The following is a 16,888-nucleotide window of genomic DNA, read 5'->3' as shown; positions in this document are numbered from 1 at the left end:
TTTATATGGATTAAACAAAGTGACTGCTAACTTCTGCACATATGACTGCACTGTCAACACATACAATGTTTAAAGACTAAACACTCCAAATTAAAGGTGTTATACATTTCTCTTAATGGAAACCTGACAGGTAGATAATAGAAAGCATGAGTGGAAAATCAATTCAAACACAATTTCTTTCAGGGCTACAGATTTTTCATTAAAATAATCCATATCTCTAGTATAATTAAATATATTCACAATACTCTTGTGCTGGTATGGTCTTTGTCAATCCAGTATTTAATTCATAGTTTCGGAAGTCAGATTAAACAAACAAGTCCCATAAGCGATACAAAAAAAAAAAAATCATGTTCTTAGTGATGCACGGGCCTTGTCGAGTATTTCCTTTTTGATCTTCGGATAGTTCGGATGCACTTCAAGGACCTGTCAAAAGACAAAACAACCCAAGAGTTCTGTGTCTAAAAGGAAAGAATATTTTGTTTGGTTATCCCCCTCATCACTGAGCTTACGCATTCAGAACTAAAATAACAATATGACAGGTTTGTTTTAAGAATGCATACATATTTAACTGTGCTAGAGACTACCACCTTCAGAGGTCAAGAACAGCTTTATCAAAGACGCCTTTCTTCCCTTGCACACTGTCCTGTCACCTTGGTGCGAAAGACGCAGGGGTCAAGGGCTAAAGCTTCTGGGTAGCTTGAAACACCTGCAGCCAGCACAGTGACCCCAGAAGACATTTCCAAGGTTTTAAGTACACTTGCTCTGCCATGATAAACTGCTTTTATCTTTTCACTCCCTCAGGCTCTTTCTTATCCTTCCATTCAATTTGTCCTTTCTAGTTATCTTTATTTCCCCCCAAAAGAACAAATATAATTGATTTCATTATTGATAATAATAATAATTATTAACTCATAGCGTTCACTCTGCTTCTGCAATAGTAGCCCTTCCTCTTATTCTGCATCTGCTCTATTTATGTTAGGACCATACAAAGGTAACACTGGAAGTTACTTTCTAACAGTGTGACTGATATTATGATTTGATTAAGTTCTTCAGCCACACTTCCCTATGGATTTACCAAGTTGCAACCAGAGGGCCAAAAGAAGGTGCCGCTATTTGAATATGCTGTCACATATGATAGCCAGTCACTTTACCTCTTATTTACCCAGTGGCCAAGGAGCTCAGGATAAAGCAGATTATGTAAAGGATATATAAATTAATCAAACTTAGTAAATAGGGAAACTTTCTGACATTAAGCCATGTATTTTAGAAATTTAAACTCAACAAAAAAAAGGATCATTAAGTAAAAGAATGCTGCTACCATAGACAGAGTATTAAGTACATATACAAATTCTACCTTATGACAGACATCGATTGCATCAACATATCTCTTTCCTTTCAGGTAATTGAAAGCCAGCTTGTAACCTGTACGTAAAAGAGGGGGAAAAAGGTGACAATTTCAGTTTTTGTATTGAATAATGAAAATATCACATTCAAATTAATTTTGGTCACTGTATGTTTCTATAGTTAGTATATTTGTTTCCTACTATTCTCTCATATAAGCCTGTAGAGATCAAAATTGCTACTGAAAATCACCTCAAAAACTAAGTAAAAGTCCTTTACACACTGATAGCTAATATGTGAATCAAAGGGAGACATTATTCTGAAAAGCATGTGTTACTCCAGAGAATACATCATGGTTGTCCTCTCTCAATTACTATGGTAACCCACAGAGCTTCTTACTGTGACCTACAATACACTGTCCCTCTCTAAAGGCAGTTCCATTATCAAAGGACAAAAGAAGGAGAAAAAAAAAAAAAAAAATCAGGATAGCAATAACAAACTAGGAAATTAAAAAGAGACCACAAAGTATGTATTTTTGAGGGGCCACAAGCATAGCTCAAAACCTGGAACAGAATCTGTGGAAAACACCAGCCTTCAGACCTAGAGACAGACTCTAGGTATTGAGTAAGAAAAGACATTTTATCCTATGTATAGGGTTCATAAAAGTTTTCCTACATCAAAACAGTCTAAAAATGAGACAGCTTAGCTTAGGCTTCAATTAACTATCCACATTGGAACTTGAATTGTATCCCAAATTTCCAGTTAAGCACCTTCATTAAACTGGATGTAGTTAAAGACATTTACATAATTTATTTTTCCAATCCTTACACATGTATATAAAACCTTATCCATATATAAGTAGATAATCTGACTGATTATCAAAATGAAATAATTAAATAAATGATCTCCCACCATCAGCTATATATTGGGTATTATAAAAGATTCTCTACCATAGACAGTACATACTGCATTACTATAAATACATTCTTAAAAATTAATACTGTACTTAAGGACAAAGTTGTTCACAAAGAGCAAACTAAAACTGTTTCAGACCAAACCTTGTACTAAAACAGTGAAACTGCAGAAGGATCATAAAGCTGCTACCTCTGGCCACGGGGGCTTTCCAAGTGACTGTTAAATACACCTTTGTACATCTGTGTGTTTTACGTGAAGAAAACCAGTGACACTCTATCTCTATGGAAAATTAAAAGCAGTCTTTTCAGCAAAGGGTAGCTGTTCCATTCCTACTGCAGTGCATGAAATCATACATATAGCTTCTATATACATGCCTATTGTCGGATTTGTTTGGTTTCCGTATTTCCAGGCCATCTCATAATTTATTGCTGCATCCTTATATGCTTGTTCTTTTTCCATTATGTATCCCATGTATTCGTAAGCTTTGCAGCATGACTGCAAAATATAAATATTCATTCACAATTTTACTTAGGAAAGCTTATATATAATAATACCAACAGCTTAATTTCTTAAATACTTCAAATCTGTGCAAGTGGAAAGCATAAGTGATATTTGCACTATGACAACAAGTTAGTCTTGACTTAACACATCTGTAATACAAATCAGTTATATGGAATTCTGCACAGCAACTTAAGTTACTCTGAGTCAAGTACAGAGTTCATCACAGAAGACACTGCAACTACTCTTAAAAATGTTTAAAGCCTCCAGGAACACTGTAGATACCACTCTCAGTTAATCTAATAGCCCTACATCAGGCGCATGTCAAGACCAGCCGGAAATCATTTTATCTTCCACAAATATTGCTTCAATTTTTCTTAAAAAGGTATTTTCACAGCCTTATTTCTGGAAACAGTTTTGCATTGTGATTTTCCATTTAAAGCTGAAGACTGACCCAAATATCCTGAAGAAAACATAAACCATTAAATATTTCATTTTGTATAACTCCAAGCAGCAAGCTACAAGCATCCAAAAACTGTTAAGCACTAGATGAAAATATTAGCTTTGATTATGTTACACATACATGTAAATCAATTTAACGCCATAAAAGTTAATATGCAAGATACAATAATTCATATGGAAATCTTACATTTAATTCAAAAAGTGGAAAAAAAATTCAAAAGTAAGCAAAACTAACTACCAGCTGGCCTTACTGCGAACAGCTTATATTATCATGCTGCCAATAGGTCCAATATTTTCAAGAGAAAACTGAAGCTTCTCTAAAAACGTGCACCTGGTTTACATAGGCAGAGTAAAGAAATTCTGAGATACAAATTACATTCCATCTTCACTATTTCCAATTAGGTTTCTAAAATCTACAGATGAAAAGCTTTCAAATCACAGCATGCTGGGATAAGTAGTATGGGAATGTCTGGAAGATAAAAATACACTCCTCCTCTCATTTGTGATCAACAAAAATATGAAAATCAAGACGAGCAATCAGTAAGAAATCCTAATTTCATAGAAATAATCTGCTCACTGGGATGTTACTAACCAAACCTAAGTCTTTGAAAATCAAAACAAACCCATATTACAAGATAAGAGACTTCTAGGAAGTTTTCACTCACCATATTCACTTAAATTGTATATACAGATCCACATCATTCAATTCTCATTGCTAAAAAAAGAATCCTAAAAACTAATTAATCACAATAACATGTTTTCTCAATCTAATCAAATCTTCCAGATTGCAGAATACCATGCAAAATATTGTGTTGTGAATTAACAAGATATTCTAAAGATCTAAAATATTCAGCATCTATTTGCATAGTACAATTCCTGCTTAGCTGCTCTGCTTGCACATTGGAGAAAAGTCAGTATTTTTACTGTGCTGTTTTGTTAAGGAACTGGAGTTGGAGACTTGTAATTTGCCATCCTCCTTACTATAAAGTAGAGCTTGTTTATCCAAGTCTCTCATATGTCTCAGACTCTTTAGAAGTTGTTACTTGGTAGGATAACATAGGCTATGTTTTCAGAGCTGCTTGGGAATTTCTGAAAAGTGTCATTTGTGGTATACACCTGCTCAACAGAGCATCTATTTCAAGGTATGTTTTATTTTGGAAGATGACTCATGTTTATCCTCCACTGGGATAGATTTTGCAGCTTCTCTTGGCATCTGGACAAGTGTGTAACTGACCTCGAGGGAGACTTTTTTCTCAACTAAATTCAAACTTATTTTCTGTAAAAATGAAATTGAGTATATCCTATTTTAAGAGGCATCTCTGCAGAAACTCATCAAGAGCTGTTATAGCTGCCTCTTAATTTTATATTTAGAAATAAAGAGTACAAGTTCAAAAAAAGTTAACTTCTCAAGGAGATAGCAGAAATATGACTTAAAAATGAACTTTAGCTTTCATACTGGTAAATTTGGAAAAAGAAATACACAGCATCAGGTCCTTTCCTAAACAAAATCTGTGTACTAAAAACAGTATCTTGAACCTGCAGGACAGGTATCTATTGGATATGCTTCATGTGGAGGGAAGTGTATAGATGGAAAAAATGTGACAGCAAAAAAGGACAAATTGAAAAATAAGCACAAGACCTAGGATTTGTGCCTGTTCCTATAGTCAAAGCAGAGTTTGCCTGCTCAGAAACCCTGAGGTAAAAACATCAGAGCTTGTCCCCAGACAAAGTATCAGACAGTATCTTCACAAGAGGATTAATACTAGCATTGAAAAAAATATCCTTTATAGTAGCAGGCTTATGAACATAAATGTTTGAAAACACACTTTAAGACATTAAGATAATATCTCTTAATAAATGGAGCAAGTCTCCAAAATTCATACGGCTACATCTTCAACAGGTTTGTCAGACTCAGTAAAATGCCTCTCTGACTTTCCATAAACACCTTAAGCTTCTAGTGTCACCACAGCTAAAACCTGCATAACTTTCTATGGAACATGAATAAAAATGACTAAGCAGCATTCACAGGTTTGTTTACTGCGCTCCAGTGTAAAGTTGCTGGTTTCTTGGCTTCTTTTGCTCTGCTTTTCCTTCAGTGAGATACCAGGCAATTGGAAAAAGAAATATATCTCAAAAATCACGTTTCAGAGAAAAACCAAACATTTACATGAATTAAAAAAAGAAGTTTACTAAGGTTACCTTCAATGTGCACTCACCCTGTTCTGACGAAGGCATCGTTTTAATAATTCACCTGCCATATCGTATTTTGCAGATTGAATATATATATCTGCAAGCAGAAGCCAACTCTTTTCAAACTCCTCTGCATCAATTGGATTCCAGTTCATTTTTGAAATCCGTTTTAACTGATTTCTGGCTCGTGGAGTCTGTTTCAAGATCATGTAGGCTGTGGCCATTCCCAAAAGTGCTGGTATGTGATCCTTCTGCAGCAAAAAGAATAGTGACTGCTTGGTGCTTTTTTATTTTGCTTTTAACGGTTTTTTGAAATTAGACTTTCACCAGGTATGTGAAAACTAAACCAAATGCTAAATCTCAGTAAACATAGATTATCAAATCTTACGAACATGTTTTCCATCTATTGCTATGATCATTTCTGTAAGACTAATCATGATAAACACCACGCTGTATAACTAAGAGGCTGAATACAAGTTTGGGGTCAAAACAATTTTCTTTGGGCTCAGGAAACGCTGAAAGCATCCACAGGTATTTCAACTCGACAAGAAACATTCTGATACCACTGAGATCTAGCCTTTTGATAAACAAATAAATACTTCAGATAGAAACTGAACTCAGTTGAAGTTACAATACAAGTGGTATTTTCTGCTTTTAGAACTGCCTGTCAAATGTCAGTAACAGGGACACCAATTTCTATTATTAGGTGTACAGATCCTGAAAATGCACGTCCAAACTGCCTGTTATCCAAAAGCTACGTAAAACAAACAGGATTCTTAAAAGCCATTGCTTTATGCAAGAGCCTTGAGCAAGCAGTAAGAAGCGCAGGAGCAAGTGTGATTTTTAAAATCCTGCCTTTATCAGTAAAGAGTATAGATAAGAACGGGGCTCATATCCCAAACCTGCTTGCTAAATGCAGAGAGTAATTCTACCAGCAGATAACTTAAAAGCTTCTTTCTCCCCCTCAGTGTTCCTGGCTCACTATCAGTATTCTGCCTCTACACGTCTTTGTAGGGTTGTGCTGTAAATCGCCTTGCCACAGTGCATTAAAAAAAAAACAAAAACAAAAAACAACCCACCAAAAAACCTTCCTCCACATAATGATCAACTCATCCCACCTCTTCCTCAATAGTCACACCTAGCATGGATCAATAACCTTTGAGGAGATTAACACTGTATATTTTATGTGACCCTGGAGAGAAGGCTAGATAGACTGGAGCATTTTTCGTGCTGGAACTGTGTCACCAGATGAGAAACATTCAATATTCACAGGATCTCAGATCAATTCTGAGCAGGACTGGGAAGCCAGTACTGGAGGCAGAGGGACACCTTGTTTGTGATCCTCTAAACTGCCTTACACACAAGATGAGCACCAGTGTACTCAACTCAGTCAAGGAGCAGTGTAGCACACAGTTAATGGTAGTAGTAACTGAAATATTTCTTGGCATTCTGATGGACTAAATGTGTCTACATGTGCTTAAATGAAATCTGTTGAAAGGTGCTAGTAAGTAACAAGAGTGTCTCTTCTTAATGCTAAAGCTACTGACTAGAAGTAGCTATAAAATAATGAAGATTTCCATCATAAGGATGAATTTTAAGCAGACAGATAATCTTGCCCTGGAATCTAAGTTCCGTCAAATTGCTATGAAGTACACAAAGGCAGCTTATATTTGGTTTTGCTTACAGAATGAAGGTACTGGATAGACTTATATCATCAGACATGCTGGTGCCAAGACTGGGAATTAAAAAGCAAACCCAGCAACTCAAACCAAATAGTCTATTCACATTGCAGTAATTGGCAATATTAGCATTTAGAGTTATAAATTTGCAATCCAACTGAAAACTTCTAGAAGGTGGTGTTATTTCAGCATGTTATTACAGCCCCTATTCCTGAATGTAACTGTGAGACTAGTTAAAAAATGTGCAGTCAGTGTGAAAGAGAATAGTAAGGAAATGAGACAGGTTACTAACCTCAGCCACTACTATTTCAGTGAAAGTGTTCAATGCTCGTTCAACACTTGATTTTTGTTTGGTTGCCATGAGACAATAATTTTCCATGATTCGTAGTTGAATGTGACCCTGAATGGTCTGAGGCTTGAGTTCCTTCAGAAGATTTTCTGCTGTTTTTACAGCCAACTGCACAGACTGCTGCTTCTCTTTTGAATTACTGTTAACAGAAAGAAAGTGTTTGTAAAAGCTTATTTTTTTTAATATACACCAAATTAATTACAAGTTGGTACCAATTTCATGCTAAACACATGTCATTTTGGCTCTGCTATACAGGCATTCTACATTCATTCTCTTCTGTAACAACAGTAGATCCAACCAAACAAGCTATTTTTAACACTGCAAGTGACCCGGATGCCCAATAACATCATCTATATTTTCTGCTTGAGACTGACCTATTACAGTCTAGGGTGGTCTCTCACAATATAGTAAGTAGAATATTCAAAGCATTAGATGGACTCAAAGTTCTAGCAATTTAAGTTAGCACACATTATTAAGGGGCAGCAGAGGAAGGGGATGACAGAAAAACCCAAGCAATATTTACTTCATTCACTTACCCTATGTCAGCATCCAGACTTTCAAAGACTTCACCACCCACAGTTTCATTATCTGGGTTCAAACAAATCTCAATCATGTTGTAGACTGCATTCTGTCCCCAGTCACTGTCCTTTCGGGCTTTATTAAAATGCCGGAGTGCATCATTTGGTTCACCTGTATACCTAAACAGATAATTAAAATATTTAAAGCTGGGCAAATAAAATTTCCTGTCCCAGCTCCCAAAAAGAAACCCAAGTATTTAAAAACAGATGATACACTTGCACACACTGATAATGCAAAGACTGAACAGCATGCATACTATTGCAAGGAACCTGCTTTTGCAGAGTAAAAACAGCCTGATAAATTCTAAAATTTGAAACTAATCCTATATCATCAAACCAGCAAGAATATCCATTTTAACAGCAGAAAATATGAAAGATGTATGTGAGACAGATAAAATAGCTTAATTTTAAAGAGAAGCTTATTGGAAAGTATTTCAGAAAAGAAAATGAGACCTTTCTGAAAATCCTAGCACCTCAACTAATTAGGAAATTAGTGCTTTATTACATATCACACTATATGTAGCACCTTTGAATAATAATGGATGACAAGAAAGTTAATTTAAATATGTACCACATAATCAAATAAACCTTAATTATAATTGCAAGTACCAAAGATACAGTCCTTTGCAGTAGTGAAATCCTGGTTCAAGCTTTGTTCTGGAAGAATGCTTTTCAGCCATTAAAAGAAATCTTGGGACTTCTTCTAGTTTCCCAGCTCTTCTTAACAGATCAATTAATCGCGAGAGGGTTGCATAGTTATCTAAATACACAAATAATTAGGACATTGTAATTCTAGTTATTTGCTGTATTAATTTCTTAAGAAATGAAGAGCTTGCACCTTGTGGTTTTCACATACAAAAATGATATATGGTGTAATACATAAGGCATATTACATCATATTACATAGTAACCACAGATACAAAAATGAAGATATCAAGTGATACTTGCCATACTTATTAAAAAAAAAAAACAACTGTATGAAGGGAAATATAATTGTACTTTCCAAAGTATTCAAACAAAAGTATTTGCTGCACTCTCACAACTTCTTGCACAAGCTTCACTAGAAAGCTTTACATTTATTATAGTACTATTTTAACAAATTTTAGTACCTTTCTCTCTCTCTGTTTGTAATTTGCAAATTGCCAAAAGCAACTTATTCCTGTCTGACACAAGTTTCCTTTATCTATATTGAATTAAAATGCTAGCTTTGTGTTCATGCACTTGATACCTTAAACACAGGAGAAAGTGCCTTACAGTTGCAAGTAAATAACACCCCAGCTATATTTTGCTTGAGGTAAACGATGCACATGACACTGCAGCAAATTACTGTATCTATGATAAATAATTTTCCCATCTTCCCCTACAATCACTTCACGTTTTTATATACAGTAATGGTCTTTGGTTTTAGTATCCACTGCATTATAAATAGCACATTTCTTTTTAATCATATAAAGTATTTTTTTTCGATTTCTATTCCTCTCTCTCATTAGAACTATGTGTCATACAGAATTAAAAATATCACTGCTGAATATTCACCTGGCTTGCGTTCTAAGAGCTGCTGGAAGTGAAAGACAGCTTGTTCATAATCTTGCTTCCTGAACATGAGATCAGCCATCATCTACAATATCGACCGATTTAGAAAAAACAAAATAAAATATTACAGATTGCGGTTTATAATTAATTCTACTTCTTCAAAGCAAGGAGTGGAAACTACAACTTTAGAGTTCTGCAGGAATTGCACAAGTTGTAAATTGTGTTGGGTTTTTCATTACTCCCTGGAAAATAAACACTGTCTATATACAGACAGACAGGATAATAATGAGCAGGAACAGGGTCATATCTCAATTTTTCACTTAATGTAGAAATTAAAGGAGCATAAACCACTTCAATGTACTTTTCAAATATTTTGGTTTTCCTTGTATAGTTTTACTCCTAATTTTATTTCCAATAAATGCAGACTAAACATATAGAAAAGCAAATTTAGTTTAAAATTAGGAGGAAAGAAAGACCATAGCCCACCTCAGCCATGGAAGTAAAACAAACTATTTCATTTCAGCTTTTCTCCTCTGAGAAGTAACTAATAAAGAATAGATTTAATAACATATATTAAGAGTGCTATTACCCCTCTCCTTGCACAATACTAGGATAAATTCCTGATGTTAGACTGCAGTGAGAAAATAAATTATTTCCATTTTAAAATAATTTTGCTCCAAATATGTTAAAGCAAAAGCTGCTCAATCTACTGAACTGTCTTGTAAGCCAGGAAGTATACAGAGAATCTGTAGCTGTGATTAAAAATTGTTTAGGAATATGATTAACTATGATTGTATAAGGATGTAAAACTACCTTAAGTACACAATTCTTTTCTTCTGAAAGCTTTTTTTGATAGTTGCCTTAATATTACTGTGCTGGAAAAAAAACTTCTTCCCTGACCATCAGTGAATTGTTAATAGAACACGCATTAATCCATGCTTTAATCCATTTTACAAGTATTACTTTTTCCTCCACTAGTGCTTTTAAAGACACATTTTTGCATTAAGATAGAATGAAGGCTATGATTGCTAAAAACTTCATATTGAATCATTATCCAACATAAACAGAAAAACATCATCTTGCACTTTGTTGTACTGCATTTTTTACATATATTTGAAATCAGAAGCTGAAGGCTCTCTTAAAAATAGTATTTTATTGATCCATTGCATTGCAGACACACAAACCTCAAACTTCTGATACAGGATGGGTATAATAGCACATACCATTGTTGCTGCTTCATTATCTTGGTCATTCTTCAGCAGTAAGGAACACTGATGTTGACAGGCATCAGTATCATCTTGTGCAAGATATAAACGTGCAAGTTCCAACATTGCCTGTAGATTAAAATACATGTAATCAAAGATGAAGAAAGCTGGTTCAGCTCTACAAGTATTAACCTGAGATTTCAGAGCCTCAGGGAAAATTTCTTTCTTTTCTAAGGAGAGAGCTTTCTGTGCTGTTTCCTATGGGTTCTCGGTCAAGTAATATAATTCATTTTCATTCCCTCACCTTTAAAACAGATAAAACTTTTCTTCAGAGGCTTATTCTGAAGTTACATTGAAAACAGAGCCACTCAGATAGCATTGTTCTGAAGACTTCAATACTTTGGTAAGAATAATTTTCATCAATTGGTTTTGGAGTATAAGCAAATTCCAGAAGAAACAGTTTTCTTATTTCCATTTCCAAACCTACCACATTAAGACTCTGTGTGGATCCATTTCTGAGAAGCAATTGCAGAATAAATATTGAACTGAAATGTACATAAACATGCATCCTTAAGGCTGAAGTCCGAGCACAGTGATTGTGATTTAAATGCCACAGAAAAGTTTATAAATGCAATAGTTACCACAGATTTAATCGAGTTCCCATTAAAGAAAACAAGCCAATCACAAAGTAAAACTAGCAGTAGACAAACAGTGAGCAATGTCACTCCTGTTTAGTTTTAAATGGTGTTTTGATTTTGTTTTTGAAAGGGAGGCATTTATAATTGCATCGCAAGTCTCTCTCTGGTTACACTTGCGAAAGGCACTTCTGAATCAAAACAGAGTTTCAAACATCCTGTTCAGGATATGAAGTCTATTTGCATAATATTTAAAAACTGTTTTCTTCTTATTTAGATATTCAAGCATATGCTAAATAATTCTGAAACAGAAAGGCAGGTGGGTAAGCATTGAAATGAAATTGAGATAGCAGGCACGTAAGAATTTTAATTATGAAAGTTTTCTTCAAGCCACTGTTCTTACATGCGTACCACAGTGGAAGACAAAAAAGCAGCCTGCTAGTCATGGAACACCTCCTGCCCTGGGCAAGGCAGAGAAGAATGCCAGTTAAACTAGACTTCTTGACTAGACTCCAGTGACCCAAAGTGGTCTCTAAATTTTCAGCTCCAACCCAAAAACCAATGATACTGTAAAATGTGCTTGATGCAGTCTGTGATCCGCTTCAAGTCTGCATCTGGAAAATGCATTGCCTCTTACCTGGTCAGAAAAATGAGGCGGGGCATTACGTACCAGATTTAACTACGTAAAACAAAACAGCACAACACAAAACCCTTACAATATTGACTGTAATCTCTTTTGTTTAGCTAAATAATTTCTTTAACGCAACATTTAAAATCTGGTTTGGGTTACTTTGGCTAGATTATGGGAAATTTTGTTCTGATAAAACAAGGTACAGGCAGCTTCAAAGGAATTTCCAGTACCTCTGTATGTAATTTTAAGGAAAGTAAACTCTGTGAAGACATTGAGAAATAGATGGGTGTATAACAGCTCAAGTCTGTATTTCGTAATCTAAAAGAATTCAATTCCAACCTTGTAGCAATGTTTTCACAAAGGAAGGGAAGAAAATAAGTTCAAATCTACTGAAATTATAGTAAAGTGACTCATTTATACTAGTTATGGGTAACCAAAAGTATTTTGCTTTCAGTACTCTAAGCAGGGAACAAATTCTGACTCACAAATTCACTTAGATTGTCTAAGATGTAAATGTATTCTGTATTGCTAGCAAAGTAGGATTAAAGCAAAAAATCTCCAGTAAGTGCATCTCACAGAGATACTTAGTACAAACATCACTGCACAACATATCTTGTAACACTGGGAATATCTCGGTAGTATGATTTTAGCCAGAATTGAAGGGAAATACCATCCCGGTATTTCAGTATTGATGTGAAAGAAAAAAAAGATTAAGGCTTTGATACTGAATTACTGTGATGCCATAGCACAAAAGCCATCGCTGTACCTGTACTATGACAGGCAGCCTCCTCACTTTTAATGGTAGAATGGGGAAGTTACCCTTCTTTTAAGATTTTAAGGATGTTTTTGTTCCTCTCCCAATTTATTTTTCTTCTCCACCATTCTTACAAGATGCCTTGAGGAAAGCCTGTCTCAAAGATGCTGAGGTTGTAGCTTTAGTAAGGACCTTCTTGAAATCACAACACATGAGTTCAAGTATTAAAACCAGGTGATATTCTGATAATTTAGCAGCTAGTGAATCTGATAGCTGTGCAATAAGAAGTGACAAGATAAGAAGTCTTCACATACACCTAAATACACAACACACTTAGGCTAGAAAATAATGGAAATTTGACCAAAAAAAAAAAAATTTTAATCTAAAAAACGCACTAAAGCTGACACTTAGTTTTGGTGCTCATTACAAATTCCCTAGCATTTTGCTTTTCCCTCTCTTATCTCTATAACCTGGGGCTGTGAAAGGAGGAAGAGCGGATAAAAATAAGCTCAAAGTTACCAGCATTTATCAAGAGGCAGACTTGTGAGAAAGAGGCAGTGCAGGGAAGAGAGAAACAGCGCAATAACCACTGCTCAACAACAGCAACGTTTTGTGACTAAATTCAGAATCCTATCAAGTCTGAATAAAAGTATGAAACTGCTAAAGCAGATAAAGAAGAGACAGAAATTATCTGAACTGACTGAAATCACTGGTTCTTCATTCCAGAAGACAAGCAACAAGCAAGACTGAAACAATCTCCATTATTACCATGTCATACCTTAGCACGTCCTCAACTGGTACACGACAGGCTGACTACACAATCTAAGAGCCAACTCAGAGCCCGTGCAGACCACCACTTGAATCAGCAGTTTATGTAAGAGACAGAAATTAGCAAAAAATACAAATATTTTATCATAACAAGCAAAGAAGGGGAGAAAGTTCAAGGCTCTGTCCATATCATAAAGCAGAAATAATTGCAAATATACTTCCACACTGTGGATAATTAGCAAAATACATTGCTAGATATCAAAACTTAATGGAAAAACTGCAAAATACTCAGAGGGAGAACTGACCTTGTTATCGGTTTCACAGTGTACCAGAGCTTCTTTGTAAAATTGAATTGCTTTTTCATAGTTTCGCTGGGCTGTAGAATGTTTTGCAATCTCAGCACAAATTTCAGCTGCTAACTTTTTCTGTGCAGGAACTGCATCCAGCTGTTCTATCTGAGCCCGTTTAAGCACTCTGGCTTGTAGTTCTCTAGCCTAGTCGGGGGAAAGGAGCGAATAGTCAAAAATTTTCTAAGACATGAACTTTATATTATGTACTTTAAAGTAATGCAATTAAATTTTTAAAAGGTTCTATAAGCACACTATGTATTTTATAGATGAAAACACCCAAATAATAAAAAAGCAGGAAAAAATGTCTCCACTATAAAAAACATCCATGAAGAGAAGCAAAACAAAACAATCCCCAATGTCTCCCCCTCAACAACCTGCCTCAAACTGCCTTGCTTCCCCAAAATTCACATTAAAAACATGCTGAAAAACAACCTAATGTTCAACACTTTCAAGAAGATGGAAAGCCAGTACACTTTTTCTAACACACTCCTTATGACAACTGCATGCCAATCCAATAATGCATAATCTACACTGTATAGAACATAATTTTGACATAAACATACATGTGTTGTTTTGTGAAATGTAAGGAACCAGACATTAAAGCAAAAAGCTGGGGAAGGATCCAGTTTACCCCTAGTGTACTTTAAGAAAAGTGTGGTACAAACAAGCTCCATACACAAATGAAGGCACGTATGAATGCAGGCTTCCAGTAAAAGCCTGAATTTTGATCTAAAATTCAGGTAACACCACTCACAAAAAGTTTAGTCTTTGTAACCACTTATGTGCTTTATCCCTACCATGTATGCATTTTCCTCATTCACAAAAATATTGTTAGAATTTTGAATAAAAGTGAAACCAGGGATAAAAGTGAGGATGTGGCAAGCTTTCATAGAGTTTTTTGTTTTCCCCTTTACCTGTTGCAGTGAAACAACAGCTTCATCAATCATCTTCATTTTGCTGTAAATTTTTGCCAGAAGCACCTGGTAACGTGCATCTTCCATCAGAGAAGACAATTCATTAACTGTAAGAATTACATTAAACAAACGTGATTCCTGTAAGAACTGATCCTGGTAAAGCCAAAGAAAGGTGAAGCTTTCTACATACTCCAGGAAGAGCTGATGTGAAAACTTCACATCTTGATCTTATGTATTTAAGATCGTGATTTGACTCATGTTTTTAGTGGGCAGAGCAAACATTACAACCTACAAACAGTGAAATTCAAGGCCAAAGACTTTGAAAAGATGCTTTCCTCAAAAGGGAAAAGAATCAGGTATTCTCTCGACTGAGTTACCTGGGTTTCCTCCCACTGGAGCGAGGATTCTAATTCAAGTCCCTCAGACAGAGTTCAATACTGTCCCCAGTTCTTTGACCTAGAAATGAACTAGTGACCATTCCAAAGACCCAGTAATACCAACAAGCCTCGCTTGATTCCCCAAGGATACTCAAAATCCTCAAGAGCACCTGTTATTTGTCCCAATGAAAATGGCAAGGTATAATTAAGCAACTCTATCAAGCTGCTTTAGAGCCCCCAAAATAATACAGAAACACTGTCTAGTCTATTTGCATTCTCAAAAACATGAGAGAAAAGCTTTTGATTTAAACAGACATAAATAAAGCTACTCCTGACATTTCCTGTCTAAATACACCTCAAAGCCAATGAAAAACATCCACATTGTTTCCATGGGTGCTACTGTATACCCCAAAAGCATAAGACTGATGAAATTTCTAGTCAGACCTTAAACTACCCTTCTTTTGCTAGAGTCTGGAACTGACACAAAAAGTTACTTGAATTAAATATGTCAGTATCTACTCAAAATGCAGCAAGCCCCTTTTGAATAATGGTTAAAATATATATGCATAAAATATTTGAAGAATACAAGTTCTCCCTTGCTTGTGTTCATTTTAATCTATTGACAAAGTGGTATGTTGAACACAGTTCCACATTAAAAACATACATCACTAAAATTCATGTTTTATCTTTAAGAAAATTAGAAAAATGAAAGTATGTTGAGCTATGCTCTATTAGCACACTGTCTTCAAAGGGCTCTAATTGTGACAAGCTATTCTAAATAGGCAATTAGGCCATGTAGCCAACCTCATAAGATTATTCCCTCTAGTACATTTCCTACATTTCATTTTTCTTCCACAAATGAAGGATATTTTAGCATTTCTAAAAACATAGACTGAACTGTTCAATAATCTTCCTAATCAGCCAATGAGAAACATTTTCTTTTCATGTAGAGAATGCTTGTGTATCACATACATACAAAAGGGGTACTGGCTTATGTACTTTTTGCTTCATTTTAAGATGGAAGAGAAGATTTTAAAGTACATGGGGAAAACTATATTTACTGCTAACTTATCCTTCCACACTAGGAGATCTTGTCTTGAGTGTGATTGTTACATTAGCCAGATCCTCCAAGGCTTAACTAAGACAGGAATAGAACATTAAATTGGAGGATTTTTTTCAGTAAATAAGAAAGAAACACAACATTCCCCTGCACAACATGAAAGAGCAGTAAAACAGCAACAGAAGAAAAACTTACAGAAGGGACTAGTAATAAGACTTGATAATACTGTTTCTGTATTGAGATAGCCACAAAAGTTAACAAATATGATTTAACCATTACAAATAGATTCCTTAAGAGTATAGCTCAATAGCTCAGACTAAACACCTTAAAACTTCTTCATTGCCTTTTAACAAAAACAAGGAAAAAAATCTAAAAGGTTTAGCTTTGTTAGTGCATATTCCTATAAGGTAAAAGAGGGTCCTAAGAGAGGTCTTCAACCAGTTCAGTCTCTTTGCTCTGAGGACACTGGGTAGAATTCACCAGCTAAATCACCATTCCCTCACAGCAGGAATGACTTATCTATGTTTGTTCAGTTCAGAAACTGATCATTTGTTAACCATAGAACAGAAAAAAATTTGCATGTGTAGAGCTCTGCTGTTGTATTTACTGATTTCATCTATCACAGATGTTCCAAGTTTAAAAGTCCTGG

General features: G+C 35.2%; 1 protein-coding gene across 1 annotated transcript in view; it reads right to left on the bottom strand.

Moving 5' to 3' along the window:
- Positions 1-258: 258 nt before the first annotated feature.
- TTC21B (tetratricopeptide repeat domain 21B) overlaps positions 259-16,888 on the bottom strand; it is a 35,653-nt gene continuing 19,023 nt past the window's right edge. The window contains exons 19-29 of the mRNA XM_082055725.1: positions 14,803-14,909; positions 13,844-14,032; positions 10,769-10,879; positions 9,549-9,630; positions 8,622-8,772; positions 7,971-8,132; positions 7,378-7,573; positions 5,433-5,657; positions 2,631-2,751; positions 1,355-1,422; positions 259-423 (exon numbers count right to left, since the gene is read on the bottom strand). Coding sequence (XP_081911851.1) covers positions 346-423; positions 1,355-1,422; positions 2,631-2,751; positions 5,433-5,657; positions 7,378-7,573; positions 7,971-8,132; positions 8,622-8,772; positions 9,549-9,630; positions 10,769-10,879; positions 13,844-14,032; positions 14,803-14,909 — 1,490 coding nt within the window. The 3' untranslated portion in view covers positions 259-345. The remainder of the gene's footprint in view (positions 424-1,354; positions 1,423-2,630; positions 2,752-5,432; positions 5,658-7,377; positions 7,574-7,970; positions 8,133-8,621; positions 8,773-9,548; positions 9,631-10,768; positions 10,880-13,843; positions 14,033-14,802; positions 14,910-16,888) is intronic.

Source organism: Streptopelia decaocto (assembly GCF_964273445.1).
Source record: "Streptopelia decaocto genome assembly, chromosome: 6".
Classification (NCBI taxonomy): Eukaryota; Metazoa; Chordata; class Aves; order Columbiformes; family Columbidae; genus Streptopelia; species Streptopelia decaocto.
The sequence above is the reverse complement of the archived record's forward strand: the minus strand, read 5'-3'. Positions and strand labels throughout refer to the sequence as shown.